Below are 14,120 nucleotides of genomic sequence, written 5' to 3'. Positions count from 1 at the left end.
CAATTCCAACTGGAAGTTCCAGCAAGACTTTTAAAAAAATCTGATTCCAAAATTCATAGGTAACATTAAGCAAAGTATAAAATGCACACGGCGATGGAAAAGGACCTAGAAGAGCCAAAACAACTCTGAAAAAGAACAGAGTTAGAGAGCTGACACTACCTGGTTTCAGGACTTAGTACAAGGCAGTGGTAACCAAGACCATGAGCTGCTGGGATAAAGACAGACAAATAGAGAAATGAAGCAGAACGGTGCCCAGAAACAGACCCACATGGACAGGGACAAATGGATTTTCAAAGGCACAGAGATAATTCAGCGGCAAAAGGAAAGTTTTCAAAAAAACAAGGCTAGAACAATTGGATATCCATTGGAAAAAAAAGGAAAAGACACAGGTCTATGCAGCAGGCAGAGAGGGTGACCAGGGCCACGAGGAAACTCAATGGAGACTTGGTGATGCTTTTAGGCTTTCTACATGTGTCGAGAACGACCAAGTTGTGCCCTTTATATAGGCACAGTTTACTATGCCAGAACAAAAACAAACACCCAAAGTTCCCTCCCACCCTACAAGTCCTCAGCTTCAAGGTCACCTCCTCCAGGAAGCCTCCGCTGGGGCAGGATTCTCAGCCTCGCCCTCTGCACACCCCAACCACCTACTTCCCACCTGCGCTAATGTCCTTCACACTGGTCTCTACTGGTGACTGAAGGCTTGATGCCCACACGTGACCAGGAACAACTTGAGAGCCAGGACCTGCCTTCACGTGCGCTGGACCCCAGGTGCTACGCTTGGCTCACAGTAGGCGCTGAGGAAGTGCTCAAAGGGCAGAGAGAGGCTCTGTTGTCCATGACACCCGAGGGCTATGTTGGCGCTTCTGGCCCAAGTTACTTGAGCCAGTGATGACGTCACCCCTGTCCTTCCTCTCCCTGGAAGGAGGCCTCTGGGCTGGGTTTTTTTTTTCCTTTTTCTTTTTTTAAAGGAAGGACGTTGGGAGCAAGAGCTTCTGCTGCTGAGAAAAGAAGGAAGGAAGGAGAGGAGGTTCCCGCCTCCCACGGGCAACACGAACTTCACGGGTCGTGCTATGGGAGCTTCACCACCTGCCTCCGTGGGGGAAGCGGGCAGAGCCCATCAGAGCAAGTGCGGCTCTGCAAGGCCACCGGTGTGGCACCCGGGTTCCTCACGCCTCCAGGTTAGTCCTTCTAAAGTGGTCCCTGGTAGCGGCCAGCACATCACCTGGGGACCTGCGAGAAGCTCACGTGCCTGGGCCCCAACCTAGACCAGACGCTCTGGAGGGCGGAGCCAGGAGATGGGCCTCTGATCGAGCCCCCCATCGGGACACCATCAGGCTCAGGGGAGAGCCCACCGCTCCAGGCCACTCTCTCACTTCCAACAATGACGCAGGCAACCCCTGGGGCCCAGGATGCCCTCCTGAGGATCCAGGTGCAAGGTGCCCCTTCCCCAAGGCTTTGGTCAGCCTTTCTTCCATCCCCACTCCCGTGGCCCCATCTGCGTGTCAGCATCTCAGGGGCGCATCTTTGCTTCAGCTGGGACCCCCAGACTGGGCCCAGAGCCCTCCCACAGCTGAGGCACAGGCGATGTGGAGCGAGGGGCCTGCTCCCGGCACCCCGCGGCTGGACATTCAGAGTTCCTGGACAGACAATGGGTCCTCACATCACAGGCGAGGTGGCCGGCACGGGGACGTGGACAATGGGCCTGTGTTTCTCCCCACGCCTTCCTGCAGCAGCTCTCAGCCCGGGCGCTGCGAGGGAGGCTGAACCATCAAAAGCACAGCAGCGCACCCGACGGGTCCCCAGTGCCACTGCCCAGCGCCCAGGCCGAGGTCGGGGGGCCCCCTTATCACACCCTCCCTCCCTCCCTCCCCGGGGCCGAACAATGCTCCTTTTTCCTGAAGGCTTCCGGCCTCTTCTAAGCTCTTCATCTGCCGAGGCCTCAGGAGAAAGGGATTCAGTGCCAACACCTCTCTCCTTCTCCCCGACGTCCAGCCTCTGTCTTCCTGGGGTGGGGAGCACGGGCCGCAGCCGGAGCTACCCAGGCCGCCGGAGCCACAGCCAGAAGCGCCTCGGCTTGCCCGGGCAGATCTCTCTTCATTAGTGCAATCACATCAGCAGTGACAGCAGCGTATTTACTGCTGCCCCGACGACAGCCATTTGTCACCTGGTGATGCTCAGCCTGGTAATGAGCTTGGGGCAGAGCTAATGAGAGGCGCTCCCCCCTGACCCTCCTGGGCAGCTCTGGCCCCGCGCCGGCCTACCCGCCGGCTCAGCCCCCCTGCCTACAGCGGTGGAGATGGGCTTCCAAACGGAGAGGCCCAGCCCACTAGGCTGAGCCCGACGGGAGCTGGGCCAAGTCAGTGAGCATCCGCCAGGAGGGGAGACTTCAAGGTCAATGGAGCAGGAAGGTGTGAGTGCCCGGTAGGGTCTCAGGGCAGGAGTCCTTCCTTCAGTCCAGGGCAGGGAGGCCAAACAGCCGTGATGGGGAAGGCTGGCTGCCCCCAGGGGAGCCTGGGAGTGCATGGATACTCTGGGTTCTGCACCCAGAAGCCCAAGGGCCTCACCAGGAACCAAGGAGGGAAGTGACTGCAACAGATCTAGAACATTTGGGGCTGCAGGGGCCGGGCGTGGAGTGCTGCTGGGATGTAGGTTATACTGTTGCTGTTCAGTCGCCCAGTTGTGTCGGACTCTTTGTGACTCCATGGACTGCAGCACGCCAGGCCTCCCTGTCCCTCACTATCTCCTGAAGTTTGCCCAAGTTCATGTCCACTGCATCGGCGATGCTGTCAAGATGCAGATCGCCCTAAGGCCCTGCATTTAAAACATAATTTCCTTTATTTATTTGTGCCCGCTGGGTCTTCATTGCTCTTGGCTCGGGCCTTCTCTAGTTGCGACGAGCGGGGTCTTCACTGCGGTGCTCAAGCTTCTCGCCACGGGGACCTCTCCTGTTGGGGAGCACGGCCTCTGGGTTTGCAGGGTTCCGTCCTGTGCACACGGGCTCAGCAGCGGCAGCTTGCGGGCTCCAGAGCGCAGGTTCAGTCGCCGTGGCACATGGGCTGAGTTGCCCCTGGCATGTGAGATCGTCCCGGACTGGGGATTGAAACCGTGCCCCCTGCGTTGATAGGCAGAGTCTTAACCACTGGGTCATCAGGGAACTCCGCCAAGGCCCTGCTTTGCCAGAGCACCGTTTCTGGTGACCTCGGCTCTCCTGGAAGGTGTATGCGTGTGAGTAAGGAAGAGTCCTGGGCAGGGGGCACGGTTACTGCAGCCCAGTGCCTCTCACTGGGAGAGTCTTTGCGCCTTCACTGAACACCCTGCTCCCAGCTCTTCTTCAGTCACAGTTATGTGGTGGAGCTGATGTCTGATGCCTTTGGTGGGGGGAGGTGCCAGAGGGCCCAGGGAGAGGCCGGGAAACAGGTCCCTGATGGTATGGAAGCGAAGGGAGGGCCTGGCAAACACCAAGCACCCAAGACAGCTGAGTCCTCTAGGGAGCCAGGAGGCACCAGACCAGTCAGGGCGGGTGGTTATGGTGGCCCAGGGTTGATTATGTCTGGGATACAACTATCTTAGGACGTGGGTATGTATTGATAAGATACAACGTTAGGGAAACACTTTCACACAAATGGCTGAAATATATATGTGTAAGGCATCCTGGACTCTTAACAGACGCTGTGACCAGAGGGATCATCTCATTCACATTTTTCAAAGCCAAGTTTGACTTCTATCCCCGGGGGTTCCAGGAAGCCAGGGGGCAGACGAACCACATCTTCCAGCAACATCAATGGCCTTTAAAATACCCTTTGTGTGTTCAAATAGAATTCAGAGAGACTGAGGAATGGAATGCAAACTCTCCGGTATTAAAAAAGCAAAAGGGGGTGTAGCCGGTCCCAAGGCACGCGTCCACTCTCCTCCACCCCTAGAGCCCTTCAGGGGAGAGCTTGGAAATGCTGTTCCTATGCCCCCGCGCTTTCCCACGGAGGACCCGGGGAGCCAGGAGGGACCGAGCGAGAATGAACCCTGGCCTCCGAGGCCGCATGGTGTCACAAGCCTTCTTCTGTCTCTATCGTCACGGTTACCCCTGCTTCCAGGGGTTAAGTTCATTAATGGAGAACAATAATTTATGTCTAACACCTCGCTCCTTGTTGATGAAGGGTTATTATCTAAACTCAAGGAGTTTATAATTAAAGAAATCAGTCACACACACATGAAGAGATAATTCAGAATCAACAAGACCAAGTGTCAAATGAGACATCCAGGCCATCGGCATCTGAGTGGCTCAGGGCCATTTGGGAAGACGTATTCCAGCCGGGGGTGGGGGTGGGGGGGGGAGGAGGGAAGGGCGCTGATGGCCTGGTGTTGGGCAGGGTCGGGGAGAGGGGAGACTGCAGCTGTGCAGAGGGCAGACTGGGGCGGGCTTGGTGGTACCCAGTGGAGGAAGCCACAAGGGCAAAGGTCCATCAGTAGGGTGTGTCGGGGGGGAGAGACACAAGAGGTCCCAGCCTTTTGATCCTACTGTTAAGACCCCCATGGAATAGGGCTTCCCTAGCGGTCCAGTGGTTAAGACTTTGCCTTCTAGTGTAGGGGGTGTGGGTTCAATCCCCAGTCCGGGAGCTGAGATCCCACATGCCTCGTGGTCAAACAAACCAAAGCAAAACATAAAAAACAGAAGCGATATTGTAACACGTTCAGTGAAGACTTTAAAAATGGTCCACATAGAAAAATCTCAGAAACAAACCCAAAAACCCAATGGGAGAGCAGATGGGGCCTCTAGAAAGAGGTCTGAGTTTCTCTGAGACAGGCGAGGCCATGCCAGCCTGCAGCCCGTGCCCTGGCAGAGCACCCACCCGAGCCGGGGCAGAGCCTGGGGTCACACAAGACGGCTCCCTAATCCCCAAGCAGAGCGGCAAGGCGAGCGAGTTCCGAACGTGGATGTCTCAACAGGATCAAAAGCTGTGACCTAAGAGGCAGTTAGTTGACCCGCCCTCGCTGTCTCTTTCGGACAAGTCAAGGGACCTTGGCAAGTGGCTTCATGTCTCTGAACTTGCTAACAAGGTGAGTAACTGAATACTTTCTGGCCCACACCCTTCATAGGTTGGGATAAAGAGGAAACTGAGATGCCGTGAGCGTCGCCCACAGACAACTGAGTTTCTAGGAAAGGATCCCGTAAAGACATCCACCTCAAGGCCCAAAGAGCCGATAGCTCCATATCTGGGTGTATATGTGGTGTATCTGCATTTTATGCTGGAGGCGGGGAATGTCTCAGCCAAAGAAATAGATCCCTAATAGTGGAAGCTGAGATGCTAACTGGCAGGTCTGTGAAAAATAAAGGGAGAGGAGGTATTTGGTGACAGGTCACAAGATAAACTGCAGCCCCAAAGGTGACTTTGTTTCTTGACACCAAGATGCCAATAATGACACCGCTGTACAACTGGCTCGGTGTTTACCACGCACGGAGCTCTGTCCTAAGAGCTTAGCGTGTCTCATTAAACCCTGTTACAACCCAGTGAGCTCAGGACAGCTGTATCTCCACTTGACAGATGGAAAAACCGAGGCCCAGGGAGGCTGTGTACCTTATCCAGGGTCACCCAAGCAGTAAATGACGGGAAAATGAATTCAGGGAGACTTCTGTGTCTCAGGCCCCTTATGGGCCCACACTATCCCATCTGGACCCTCTGGAGGCACATTCTGAACCGCCCCTTGTGGTTCGAAGCAGGAAATAGGACACCTGGACCAGACTCAGAACTGGCTTACCTTACCTGGGGACAAGCCCAGGCAGGCAGGTGCCACGGCTCAGACTCTGGGCAACTCAGCCCCCTCCCACAGAGGAGTCTAGGTGTGGGGGATCCGGGGTCGTGGCTCCAGCAGGCCCCTGAGAGTCTCCGTGTCCACCCCAGAAGCTGAACTCCCCGAATGGGTTGCACTGCGGCCAGTAATATTTCCTCCTCTTCGGATTATCACATCATCAAAATTTCATCACCCCTCTGGGTCACTAATAGCTTCCTAAATGGATCAAACTTTAATTGCTTCTCTCGTCCACCCCCATTCAGCTTAAAAGACTCTGTGAAGCTCAGCCACGGGGCAGCCAGTCATGAACACCACCCAAGGGCCCCTCAGGAGACTCCCCTAACATGTCCAGGTCCTCCCACCCCCCAGGAGGGAGGCCAGGCCAAAGCAGGAGAGGAGGCGAGGGCGGAAGGGGCTGCCCTCCTGAAGGCTCACGTTCTGCCAGCTGATGGAACCAGGGCAGAGGTGAGAGCCAGGAGGGTCAGGAGCAGGAGGAGGAGCTCCCAGGGCTATTTCCAAACGCCACGCCTGCCCTGGGACCAGACCCTGCCTGCCAACAGCACCACGGGCCTGGCACCTCTCATCGGGAAGACATCAGTGAAGGAGGCTATGGAAGCACAGGCCAACCCGGGCAGTGGAAAGATGCCCCGCAGAGCCCCAGGTTCAAATCCTGACTTCCCAGCTGTGGGGCCTTGGGCAGGTAATCGCTGTGAGACTGTTTACCCACACACTGGAGGTGAAGGAGGGTGGAGGCAGGCCAGGATTGGCATACACCTGACGTGGAGAAACGGGCACCATGTGTGAGCTGGCTTCGCCTCTGGACATCCCCAGGACGGGGTGTGCTCAGGATCTCAGTCGTGTCCGTCTCTTTGCGACCCCATGGACTGTAACCCGCCAGGCTCCTCCGTCTATGGGATTTCCCAGGCAAGAATACTGGAGTGGCGCCACTTCCTACGCCAGGGGCTCTTCCCCACCCAGGGATTGAATGCACGTCTCCTGCATTGGCAGGCGGATTTTTTACCACTGGGCCACGCCCCACCTAGGACGGGAAGGAGCAGCCAAATCGCTCTACTCTGGGCAAGAAGCAAGCAAAAGTGAAGCAAGAGGAACACATGGGAGAAATACGGAGAAAAGGTACCACAGGGGCGGGGGGAGCCTGGAAACGAAATCAACCTGAGGTCCAATCTGAAGACCCTTCAGCAGAGCAAACGCAGAAGTGCAAACACAGTTAAATTAGCTTATTAAGTGCCTGAGATGTGTCAGGCTCCATGCTGAGTGCTCCGCTCGTATTCTCTCATTTACTTCTCCTTGTATTACAAACAAGCCAACGGGGCTTGAGCGTCCAAGTGATGGAACGCAAAGTGGCAGAGACTAACCCGAAGTGGCAGAGCTGGAACCCAGGCTGGCCCAGTTCCAAGCCACTGGCCACTCTACACGCCACCTCTCAACAGCATAAGGAAAAAAAACAGCTCAAAAGGCAGGGAAGAAACAGCACTGGCTAGGGGCGGCTCAGGGGGGTGCCTGAGGGATGGCCCTGTCTTGGGTTAAGTGACTGCTCTGCATGAAATGCCCTTCTGGAGACCAGTGTCAACCCTGCGGTTGTGAGGAAGGGTCAGCATCACCAGAGCGCGCTGAGATGCTCTTTTTCCACCACAGGGAAGCCTGCACTCCCCAGCTCCTTGCCTGGAAAGGACCACTGGGTGGGGACCACGTGATCAGCTCTGGCCGATGGGCTGCAAGGGGAAGTGAGCCCGACTAGAGCATTTAATGCAGATGCAAGTCTTCCCCTCTCCTGTATTTCAAAAGGTGCCTCCACGCCTGGATGGGCATTACCCAAGCCTCCTACCAGTCCTGCCAATAGCCTCCCTATAGAAAGATGGAGTTTGGATGACAGGGATTCAGCAAGGACCCAACCCAGAGGGCAGGATGCTACAGGCAGCTGTACCTGCAGGGCCAGAGGTGGGAAGAGCTGGGAAGAGGGGCGAGGAAGTCTGAGCACGAGCTCCTGGCTCAAGAGAAACAATATTCTCGATGGACATGTACACACTGCTGTATTTAAAACGGATAACCGGGACCTCCTTACTGGTCCAGTGGTTAAGAATTTGCCTTCTTAGGCAAGGGATGCAGGTTTGATTCCTGGTCAGGGAAGTAAGATCCCACATGCCTCAAGGCCAAAAAACCAGAACATTAAAAAAAAAACCAAAACCAGAAAAACCCAGAAGCAATATTGTAACAAATTCAAGAAAGACTTTAAAACAACAACAAAAAAGGATAACCAACAAGGACCTATTGTGTAGCACAGGGAACTCTGCTCAACATCAGGTAACAACCGAAATGGGAAAAGAATTTGAAAAAGAACAGATACACGTAGATGTGTAACTGAACCACTTTGCTGCGCACTTGAAACTCCGTACCCCTGGCTCAGGGAACCGGATGAGACAAGATGGGCAGCCCCTGCCTCGCTTTGCCCCGGGACCCTGAGCAGCCCTGGAGGTCTCTTGCTCAGCCTCACTCACCAGCCTGGCTCACTGGCCCCTCCTTCCGCCCCCAGTGGACAGAAGTGGGTGGGAGGCTGAGGAAAGGCTGGGATGTCTCAGCAACCAGGCTCGTTTTCCTTTCCATTACAGGCTTCGGGGCCGCCGCTGGCCCACTTGTTGCTATTGGCATCCCAAGGCCCCAAATTTATGATGACTCATTCCCCCAGCCTCAGGGCTGTCTGCGGCAACACGCTCCAGGCGGGGCCAGGGTGGAAATCCCACAGGCAGCACCCTAACACCCAGTGTCAATTCCAGCTCAGTTTTCCAACTCCCTAAGGGGCCTGGAGTCAGAGGGAGTGGGGAGGAGGGGAAGGAAAGGGGGTGGTTCCAGTCAATCAGAGGATTCCTGCAAGGGCTAGGAAAACCAGCCCCGGGAAGGCTCACCAACACAAAGCACAGCTGTCTAACAACCGGCTTGTTTTGTAATGTAGTGAGGCCCCTGTTGCCAGGGGTATGCAAGTAGAGATCACATGGCCACTTGCCCCAGGCTTGTGGACAGGGTGGGGTCAGCACTGGAAGGATTTTCGTGTTTCAAGTCAGACGAACCGATCCATGTAAGTCCCAAGGACGAAGAACAAGTTCACTATTACTGTTGAGCTTACAGCCCAACTGCGTTCCGTGGTACAAGATCGAATGCATACCAATATGCAGTTTAACACATTATTTTAAAGTCAGCCCTTCAGGCACTGTTTAAACAGAGAACTGCTGTAAAGGACTTGGCCTCTTTCCCAGCCTCCCTTTCTTGATGGAACAAGGTTGCTGGCCCCTATTTTGGCCTTCCAGCAGAGGACATAAAGGAGAGGCGGTCGATAAATATTTGCTATACAAATGCATGAAAGGGAGCTTTTCGGAGGCAGGTATCAGGCTGCCAGCACGACTCGGTTCTCTGGGTGGGGGTCCTGAGTCTGTCCGTCCCAGGTGGGGGCGAGGCTTCTCTGGCCAAGCCAAAGCACCAAACTGTGTCAACCACAGCCAGAAATGCCCAGCCGAAGCCCGGGGGCGCAGAGGGCGACGGCGAGGGCTGTGCGGGGCGGAGAGCCATCTTTCTGGCCGTGGGAGAAGGGAAGGAGGGGAACACTGCCACCCCCCGACCAGGCCCACCATCATGTGGGCCTCCTGACACACGTCAGCTGAGCCCCAGGCAAGCACGCCACTCGGCCTCGTGGTAATTAGTAAGGCGCCCTGATCAATAAGTTATTTTTTGCTGTCAGTAATTAATAATTACAGCTTAGCCACACCATGTAATTAAACTTTCATCCCGTTCCCTTGAGTGCTGTTGGGCTTTCATTGTGATTACCTCCTAGCACTAAACTTTCTCCCTCCAGAGCCTCCAGGAGCCTCCAGGGCTGCTGGACCTCCCGATCCTCCACTGCCTGGTTCCCTCAGCTCAGACTCCCCTCCGTGCACCTTCTGGGCCAGCTGGCCGGGCTGCAGCTTCCAGCCTCCGGGCCTCCCCGGGATGTTCCAGTAGCAGTGGTCAAGTCTTCGAGGCACATGATACATCTTGCCGGGTGCTTAAGATGCACCCACCCTCCAATGCGAGAGCCTGGGAGTCCGGACCAGCACTGCCAGAAGGCCACTTTGAGTCACGGTGATGTGGCCACAGAGTGGAGTCAAGGAAGGGTCTTGGGTGACGGAAAGGTATTCAAGGCCTTTTCGGTGGATGGCCAGGAACCTACTCCTCATGGTCGCTTGCTGCTGCTGCTGCTAAGACGCTTCAGTCATGTCTGACTCTGTGCAACTCCACAGACGGCAGCCCACCAGGCTCCCCCATCCCTGGGATTCTCCAGGCAAGAATACTGGAGTGGGTTGCCATTGCCTTCTCCGCGTGGTCCCTTGGCTTAGAGTAAAAACAATCATGATAACAATAACAATCACCCTTTACTAAGCACCTTCTAGGGCTTTCCAGGTGACTCAGTGGTAAAGAACCCATCTCTAATGCAGGACATGTGGGTTCAATCCCTGGGTTAGGAAGATCTCCTGGAGGAAGAAACAGCAACCCACTCTAGTGTTCTTGCCTGGAGAATCCCGTGGACAGAGGAACCTGGCCGGCCGCAGTCCTTGGGGTCGCAAAAGAGTCGGACTCAACTGAGAGTCTGAACAGCAACAACCACAAGGACCTTCTATGTACCAGGCTCTTGCTGGGCGCCCCCAGGATGCCTGGCTCCCTCTTATGGACTCAGGTCTTTTTACACATCACTGCACTTAGTTTGGGAAATACACGGGACCCTTGTGACACTGAGTTTCAGGGGAAATGGTCAAATGGTAGCTTTCAGTATAAACAGGTAACGTTGCCAGGACCTGAAAAAAACAACTAGGCTCAGTGGAGATAAAGTCTGGCACTGGCCAGTGTGAGGTTTGTCCCCAGAGAGGAATACTGCTTGGTTCCCCTCTATATCCCGACTGAAGAATGGGGTTCATGGGCTCAAAAGTGACAGACAGGGCCAGAGGCTTTTAATGTACTTAGTCGCTCAGTCGTGTCCGAGTCTCTGCAACTCCACGGACTGCAGCCCGCCAGGCTCCTCTTTCCATGGGAATTCTCCAGGCGGCTACCCCCAAAGGGTTAACAGCACAGAGAAGAGAGGCAAAGGAGAAACTCCGAACCCCAGAGCAGATAAGAAGCGACCCTGGAGCTCCATGCCTGACCCTCCTAACCCGACACACGAGGCAACAGAGCCCCCAGACCTGGGCCGAGGCCAGGTTTCCCCACAATGCCCTGCACAGCCTGCCGCCCAGGCGACAATGGAAGCAGAGGACCCGGTGGAGGCTGGAAACACTCTCTGGGGGCCAGAGAGTAGGAACGGCACTGCGGGGGCCTGGGCAGCCACACTCAGGCGGGCAGCAAACAAGAGAAGCGGGAGAGGGAGTGAATCAATCAGAGAGACCTTAACTGCTTCTGACAGGCGAGCCCCTCCCATCGGAAGCACGGGACACAAGGCGGCCTGGCCTTCAGCAGGGCGGATGCGAGGGCGCTTGGCCTTAGGTGGGGCTGGGCCACGTGTGGAGGTGGGACGTGGAAACGACTCAGTGACGTGCAAGGAGAGGCTTCAGGTGCCCTGGGGACTCTTGACAAGCCGGGTCCTGGGTGGGACAAGAGCTAGCGAGCCAGCTGCCCAGGGACACCGTGGGGTTACTGGAGTCTGTACAGTAATTAAGTTGGAAGCATCCAGACAGAGTCCTCCCTGTGTCCTGGCTTTCAGCTAGTAACCCCACGGGCGTCTCAGAGCAGAGCTGGGATGTGTCCTAAGGCATACGGACCTGTTCCTGTCCTGTCAGCCTCACCATCCTCCCCCGGGCCCTCAGAAGAGGGACCCTGTCCTAGGGTCCACCTCAGCTGCAGATGGTCCTCGTTGAAGGGGGAGAGGGGCTTAGAACTCACCTGGTCTGGGTTCTGACTCCTGCCCCCAGTGGCTTGGGGCGAGTCACCTAAGGTCCCAGACCTCAGTCTTCCCATCTGTTAAATGGCTACTAGAACAATACGACCTCTGAAGTCCCTGCCTGCTGGAAGATTTTACGATGATCGTAAAAATAATAATAACTTTTATTACTTTACATTTGCAGGGCCCCATTACAAAATTTCTAAGTGCTTTAACATAAATTACGCTGTAAAATCCTCCCCTCAACCCTTGAGTGAGGGCTGATTATTTTTAATCTCTTTGATCTCAGCTCTCTGGAGCGCCTGACACTGGGAGAATGGGGGTCCCTTCTTCCCTGCCGTTCTGGGACCCCAGAGATGGGGTGGGGCCCTTTCGAGGTTGGAGCCTTCGCAGACCGGAGCCCTCCCCCTCCCCGCCCTGTACCCCCAGCGGCGGGTCCAGATCCCCTCCCGAGCCTGAAGGAGGCAAGGCCAAGCCCGGGGAGGGAGTCCTGAGCTCAGTCCAGGCTTCGTCTCTCTCCGCCCCCAGCAGGCGCCGCTCGGACACCGCGGGCACCGCGGTCTGGATCCGCCAACACCAAAGGCAAGAAGCACTGGCGCAGCCGCCCTCCCCCGCGGGGACCTGCGGGGGGTTCGGGGGTGTCTGGGTACCCGCCCTCCGGAGGGGGGCAGGGCGGATCACGCCTCCTCCTCGGCCCGACAACCCCACCCCCAAAGCCGCCGGCCCCCTCTCCACCGGGAGGCCGCTCCCGGCAGCTACAGGTCAGAGCGGCGGCTGCAGACACGACTGGGCGGCACAGGCAGGATGCTGAGTGTGTGTCTGGGGAGGGCGGAAGGGGAGACGGCCTCAGACCGCCCAGGGCACCGCCCCCCGGTGGGTCCCGGGCTGAGCTCGCGACCTCGGCTCCGGCGCGCACCCCGAAGCACCCCTGGCCCCGGCGGCCGGCCAGGCAGCCGGGCGCGGGCTCCGGGACGTGCAGGCCCCCAACTGCCCTCCCGCGGCGCCCAAGCCGGCACCCCGCACTCTGCTCTGGCTCTTTTCAGCCGCCCTGCAGGCTCCCTCTCTTGCCCTGGGGTGGCCAACGCGTGCCCGGCGGGGCCTCGCCGGTCCCCGCGGACTCCGAGCCGGGGCCCAGGAGCCGCCTCAGCCGCTGGGTGCCGCCGGGCGCTGAGCCCCCCAAGGAAGGGCCGCCCCTCCCACGCTAGCCCGAGGGCGCTCGCAGCGGGCGGGGGTGGGTAGCGACCCCCACCCACTCCTCTAAGGCTCTTCTCAGCCTCCACGGGCGACGCCTCCTTGCACGGACCCCCATCTTCCCTCATTCGGAAGCCACAAGTCTCAACAAGACCGCCCCATGCCCCGAAAAAGAGCTCCCAAACTCGGGGAACGGATCCTGAAACTCCCGGGAGAGGGCTCTGCCCCGGGCAAGACCGGAGTCCCGGAGGCCGTCGTGAGGCCAGCCGGCTCCCGCCCCCCGCCCCCTCTCCCCCACCCCACGTGGGGGTGACCCCCCATACCTTGGGCTCCGGTCGCGCAGATCCGGTGCAGGGCCACCAGCGTCCAGATGAGCAGTTCCCACATGGTGACCAGCCTTGTTTTCGGAGGGGGTCTCTTCCGTACTGTTTTATAATCCTGATGGGGTTCGGTCCCCCGCGGCTCCGACCCGGAGCGGTATTCACCCGGGAGGGGCGTTGCTGGCGACCCCGACCGTTCCTTCTCTTCTTCAGTCCAAGTCCGATCCCCGGTGGCGCGCCGGGAAGGCGAGGGGCGAGCAATGAAACGGAGGAGAGGCCGCTCTCGGTCTCGGGGCGCCTCCCCCCTGAGCACCCCAACTCCGACTTCTCCCGCGCAGGGCCGCCTCGGCGATCCGGCCGGGTCGCGGGCTGGTCTCCTGAATAAACCGACAACTTCGGGAAACTTCCTCCGGTGGCCACGTTGCCCGCCCCCCGCCCCCTCCCCGCCCCCTGGTTGGGTGCTCGGCGCGGACGCAGTCACCGCTGATCCGGGCGCCGGGCCGCCGGGGCCGGGCGGGAGGCGAGCGCGGCGGTGGACGCGGCTGCGGGGCTTCTTTCAGGGGCGCGGGGTTCGGGGGGCACAGCGAGCGTAGCGGTCCGAACCTCCCTGGGGCTGAAGTTTTCTTCTCTCTAACTTTGCAGCCGGCATCTGGCGGGGCCGAGCCACCCCTCTTGGCTCCACCGCCCCGGCGTCCAGTCCGGGGACTCTCGGTCCCTCTCGGGGCCGCCCGACCCGGGCGCGCCCTCGGCTCCGCGCCCAGCGGGCTAGCAAACTTTGCGGGTCCCGCGGCCCTGCGCGCCGCCCCGCGCGCCCATGTCCGCGCCGGCTGCGGGGCGGCGGGGACGGCTGCTGGGCTCGGCGATCCCGGCTGGTGGCCGGCGCCCGGGCGCGGAGGCTCCTGCCGGCC

At 58.1% G+C, this 14,120-nt stretch overlaps 1 protein-coding gene across 2 annotated transcripts in view; it reads right to left on the bottom strand.

Annotated features, from left to right (window-relative positions):
• Positions 1-13,596, bottom strand: part of SDK2 (sidekick cell adhesion molecule 2) — a 264,287-nt gene extending 250,691 nt beyond the window's left edge. For both annotated transcript variants that reach the window (XM_061392947.1, XM_061392949.1), the window contains exon 1: positions 13,216-13,596. In XM_061392947.1, coding sequence (XP_061248931.1) covers positions 13,216-13,279 — 64 coding nt within the window. In that variant the 5' untranslated portion in view covers positions 13,280-13,596. The remainder of the gene's footprint in view (positions 1-13,215) is intronic.
• Positions 13,597-14,120: the final 524 nt, after the last annotated feature.

Source organism: Bos javanicus, chromosome 19 (assembly GCF_032452875.1).
Source record: "Bos javanicus breed banteng chromosome 19, ARS-OSU_banteng_1.0, whole genome shotgun sequence".
Lineage (NCBI taxonomy): Eukaryota > Metazoa > Chordata > Mammalia > Artiodactyla > Bovidae > Bos > Bos javanicus.
The sequence above is the reverse complement of the archived record's forward strand: the minus strand, read 5'-3'. Positions and strand labels throughout refer to the sequence as shown.